The sequence below is a fragment of the Saccostrea cucullata genome, unplaced genomic scaffold (assembly GCF_032062105.1).
Source record: "Saccostrea cucullata isolate Sc308-1 unplaced genomic scaffold, CSIRO_AGI_Scuc_v1 ctg3644, whole genome shotgun sequence".
Taxonomy (NCBI): domain Eukaryota; kingdom Metazoa; phylum Mollusca; class Bivalvia; order Ostreida; family Ostreidae; genus Saccostrea; species Saccostrea cuccullata.
The window spans coordinates 34682-40217 of record NW_026936900.1 but is presented as its reverse complement, the minus strand read 5'-3'; the positions used below and the strand labels follow the sequence as shown (position 1 = coordinate 40217).

Here is a 5536-nt window from a genome sequence, read left to right as displayed (position 1 = left end):
AATCTATTTTTTGAAGAACATTTAAACATAATGCTTCCGAATGTATACATATACTATAGACGAATTGATTTATTCTGATATTTAGATGACACAGTTTTACATATTTTTGCACCCACTAAAACCATTTACAAATATAATAAACAATTTCTCAATTTTTAATTCAAAGCTAAAAATAGGAAGGTACATAACATATATAACTAAAAAAAAAATAAACCAAACAAACAAACAAATCGACTACATATAAAGGCAGTTGCAGTTAAAAATAAAACAAATACAAAAAACAAAAAAACCATGCAAGCATTCTCAAGTGAAATATTTTTAAACCTTGAAAATAATTTAAACAATTGGATTAGATATACAGTAAAATCTACAGCTTCTTGTAAATTATACAAGTAGAAATATTTTTTTATTATGGTCGAGCTAAATAAAGATAATGCAATAAAATAAAATTTTGGAAAAGAATAAATAGAACAAAGCAATGACAAAAATAAAATAAAACAGCTGTCTACACCTGTGTTATCTGTTTCAACCAAACGAATTTCGAGTTTTAAAAAAATCCCACTTCACAGTATCCTTGCTTTTCACTTTTGCAATCTGACACTTTTTCGGACACTATGTTCAAATGATTTCGCATTATACAGAATGCATATTTTTCTGTCCTAGCACTAATTCAAAGTCTTTCTTAGAGAAACTTCTCATTTACTTTGCATTGTCTACCTTTCTCTAACAACTGCAACCCAAAAAATATTATGCTTCAAACGTAAATGTGAATGGTTCCCAGGTAGGTTTCTCATCATTATCCGATTTTCTGAGCAGATGAACATGGTCAATATTGGTTTCATCAGACAACATAGTTCGCCATGTCCCCTTCAGGTAATCATTAGAATGAATACAGTTCCCGGGGACGAACAGGGTGTGCCTCTTTGGAATCTTAAAAGCCGTGACTCGCAGTTCGTCTTCAGTTAGTTTCCCTAGAATAAAATAGCCAGAATCATCGTCTAGAGGACAATCAACATGCAAGAAGCCATGTTTCTCCAATCCTGCTCCTCCATTTTTCTTTTCTACATAATCAGAGAGATACCCGTCTTTGTAAGTGAAGTCTTGTATAGCATGACGGTATGGAAGCGACACTTTCTCTTTTCTACCGTCGGCAAATGTACATCCGTAGTACCCTAAAAGCTCTGTTGTGGCGATTTCAACTTCTATGTTACCGGTGAAGTCTGATGGGAATAAGAGGTTCCCCGATGTGTTTGGAATACTACTTGACTCCCAGGTCACTCTTTGTATGATGGTCATTTTCGGCAGTAGTTGTGGTAAGTCGACGAAGTTAGCAAGGTCAGTGAGGTTGTATTCTCCTGGTACAATATCGTCGACGATTCCACTCCCACCGGTCATTACCAAACCACCATTATCTCCCTTACGTCTGAAGGATGCAAATTTTTCCCAACGTTTTCTGATTTTTTCTTGCAGAGCGTTAGTATTGCTTGCATCAAAGTGGGATTTTAACTGGGCTTCAAAATTTTCTGATGCATCTTGAAGAATGCCAAGCTCATCGAGAAAGGACATGCACTGAAAATCTTGAAATGACAGTTCGTCTTTACAATCGTCTGAGCATAATTTGTCAAACACTGACAAAACCTTGTCGAGGCCTACGGAATTATGCCTATTTCTCACAAATTCGGAAAACTCTCTGAAATTTACAGTTCCATTTTTGTTATTATCAGCTTCAGTGAACGCTTTTGCCAGAGCTGAACTCTCCTCGCTCAAAATTTTTTCTATGAAGTAGTCATAGAATTCTTGAAAGACAATTTTTCCATTATCATCTACATCTATGGCTTTGAATATTTGACGTACCTCTGTCTCTGTCATCTCCAAACCAAATTGTTTCAGTGCCTCTGAAAATTCCTTTTCGTCCAAATACCCATTGCCGTCATGATCCAGTTCTAAAAACACAGCTTTTATTTTATCTTTAGTGTTGGCCTCGTTGTCTTTTGATTGCAGTTGATATAAAGATTTCTTAACATTTGGATTCATTTTCCCCTTTTGTTTTTCTTTTTTTCTTTCAATTTTTCGTGTCTTGGACCGAACGAAAGACTTCTCGCGCGTTTTGGCACGTTGATTTAGTGAATCTTCCGAATCCTTTGAGCTCGTTTTCTTCAGAATTAACCGAACTGGGCTTATGTCTACGGTGCAATATTTCAAGGATTCTTTCATTGCGGCCAACCATTGTTCCACTTCGTTGTCATCAGTAGCAGCAAAATAACACTCGAATATGGGAGCCTGTGATACATGGATAACATGTTTCATGCCTTTAATCGAAGTTTCGCATTTTTCAAAAACCGTTTGGTCTGAAACGTAGAACCTCTCTTTAATTTTATCAATGGAATGGTCCGTTATCTTCTTTCCAGAGAACTGTATTTTACCAGGAGTCAAAGTAACCCATTTTCTCGTCCAGGATGACCAGTTGAATCTTCTCGTATTCCTCACATACATCCACCCCCCTTTAACGACCTCTCTTACCAACCATTCATAGATATCCTTCGTCGCCTTAGAAACTGCCTCCGGATCACCTATATTTTCTAGACATGAAAGAAAATTGTGAAATGTTAAATCTCTTTTTTCAATCGATATTTCCCTATCCTTGTTGGCACCAGTCACAAATTTTTCAAAGACCCAGCATGAATCTTGCTGCGATATCACAGGTGGATAGGAATCTTCATCTGCCAGCCTATTGAAGATCTGCCACAATTTGAATAAGTCAGATTCGCTAAATGGCCGTCTAGGGAAGTCACTTTTACTAAGCTTCCAGCATGCCAGTTCTATTCTGTCTTGTATCTCTAACTCAGTGCTCTTTTCATCTCGCTTTGACAGAATAAATTGTTTCAGCTCTGGAAAAGTGACAGTGTCACGTAGTTCCTTTGAGAATTCCTTTTTTGTGAAGCGAAGTGTTTTAGTTAAGCCAATGGCAGAAAAAGCACGCGATAGTGTCTCCCGTTGGAGGGAAATCCCTCCGAATTTGGAGTGTGCAATCTGTAAAATGCACGTCAGTTGTTCACCAGGCATTCTAAATAGAATCTGTGGAAATCAATAAATTAAATCAAATAAATAATGAGCTGAATATCAAATGCAAAGAAATAAATAAAAAATAAAATAAAAAAACCTACATAAATAAAAAATAGAAATGAATAAGTTAAATAACAGATTTATATATAAATATAAATAATAATTTTTCCATAATTAAATTTCACTTACAACCGTCCTTTCCTAGCAGAGTGCTCAAGAAAATATGAAATTTTTATATAGTTTGATTGTATAACATTCGATATATATATACTTCCTTCTTCCGTTTCTAGTAAATGTGCATACACATTGTGGTTGTGGAAAATACGTGATTTGTTTTTTCACATCGTATGATGCACTTTATAAGATCTAGAAAATGATTCATCATCATGTAGTATGTAAAAAGGTAAAGCATTAAACTGTGAAAATGAAAGTAAAAAACCATAATTATATATAAATGATGCATGTTTTTAACATGCGCATTTCGGGGTTGTTTTTATGTATTTTAAATATTTACCTTGTGAGGAAGCTCTGATTTTTTTTCGTTTTGTTAATGCTTTTTGAACAGCTTCTAATGTAGTCTACTCGAAGGTTATCTTAAAATCCTTCGATTTGGTTCATTTTTATATTTATATGTAATCTTCGCAGAATGTAGTCTGAAACTTGATTATTTTTGTAAAATAAAAAAAATTACTTTGCTTATGGTACTCCCAAATCATTGGACTTTTCTGAGAATACAAAAAAAAAAAAAAAGAAATTCGGAGAACGTTACTCATCAATTTATCTACTGTTAAACGAGAAAATTTTGCGCATACGTATTTTAGCGCAAACGCAAGTGGTAATGCAATTGGCGCAAATAAATTTTAGCGCTTATAAAAATATACAAATGTGATATTTTGTTTTGTTTTTAATCCATACCCGTATTTGACTTTTTGGTTAGTCAAGCACGGAAACACGATATCACTATATGAGTAAACATTCGTCAACTTTACCGTGGTGTCGCAATGACACGGACGTTACACAGTATTTATTTTATTTTTATTTAAAATAAAAGAAATGGTGTATTAACGCAGTTTATTTATATTAAAACAATCCATGCTTCGAAAGAAAGTTACTTGGATAAACGGTACTGTCTGCAAGATCAATCACCATGCATGCTTCATTGTAATGTTTACCTCGAGGCGATAGATGATTGAGAAGCCAAACTTTGAAGGTGCTAATGATAAGAATCAGGGGCTCGTAACATAAAGCTTGCTAAGTTTTTGACTTAAGTAGGGTCGTAAGTACGTTTTAGGCACAATCTTAGGACCTGTCTAAGTACTACTTAAGTATGTCTTAAACCGTAACATAAAGCGAACTAAGCTAGGTCTTAGCTAAGTCAAACTTATGTTTAAAATATTTCATATGAGCCAACCTATGTTTTTTGATTTTATATAGATATTTTTGCTAAAAGTGATTCGGTTAGGGTTTTAATTCATTACATATTGAAGTTGACGTCCTTGCCTATTGGTTTAAGTTATGTTAGATTAGATTTCGTATTAAAATTTATAATTATGTTATGAATTAATCGGAATGTTTGGAAGCAAATACCGCACGGTCAGAAAGTGGCGAGTTGTGGTTCATTGTAAATTTACGGCAATTATTTTATCACCTGAGATGTTTTCAGTTTTCCTTTTGTAACTCTTTTGTTTTGACAAATGTTCACTTACCCTGTTATTATCGCAGACAATAAAAGATAATCGACCGTCTATCTACTTAAATTTGAAACTCTGAAGAGTTCAATACATGTTGAATCCCCGCTATGTTTCAGGCCATGTATGTCAGAAGCAAAAACTGCAGAAGTTTTATGATATACTCATTTGCAATTTAATCAAGGATACAAAAAAAAAAAATCGGGATATTTTTCCGTATGTCTCCACTTATCAGCAATTCTCTCTCTCTCTCTCGAACTGTAGTGAGCCCTGTCTAAATCCGCACTTGTCGCGTTCTACAGATACTTTTTTTTTTATATAATATTATTATTACTGTCATCATCCTCTTTCTTTTCTGTTTTTAACAAATCATTTCAACTCATTTTTTCAAAACGAACATACAGATCCATGGTTTATTACTGTGTTCAATTTACTTCTATAACCGAGGTCCCACTAATTTCAGACGTATCCCTAAAATTAAATTTTGTATTTACATGTATGCTCTGTTGGGAGTGATATTGGAATCAGTGATCAACCCCCCCCCCCCCCCCCCAACGAATAAGTAAAATTCTTAAATCAGCGTCAAATAGAGATAATTATTTTCTTTAATGCATAATATGAACAGAGGAATATTTTAACATCGATAGTCAACATTAAATAATTCTAAATATATGTACATGAAAGTTAAGATATACTTAAGTCACCTCTACCGGCCGCCTAAGTTCTGCTAAGATTACCAAATCTTAGCACGCTTCTAGTTACGGTCTTACGTTTTAGACTGTACT

At 34.2% G+C, this 5536-nt stretch overlaps 1 protein-coding gene across 1 annotated transcript; it reads right to left on the bottom strand.

Annotated features, from left to right (window-relative positions):
• Window positions 1–346: 346 nt before the first annotated feature.
• LOC134246832 (uncharacterized) lies at window positions 347–3361 on the bottom strand. The gene is made up of 2 exons (XM_062729178.1): window positions 3253–3361; window positions 347–3075 (listed from the first exon to the last, which is right to left on the bottom strand). The coding sequence occupies exon 2, from the start codon at window positions 3061–3063 to the stop codon at window positions 748–750; it is 2316 nt and encodes a 771-aa protein (XP_062585162.1). The 5' UTR covers window positions 3064–3075; window positions 3253–3361; the 3' UTR covers window positions 347–747.
• Between the last annotated feature and the right edge of the window lie 2175 nt (window positions 3362–5536).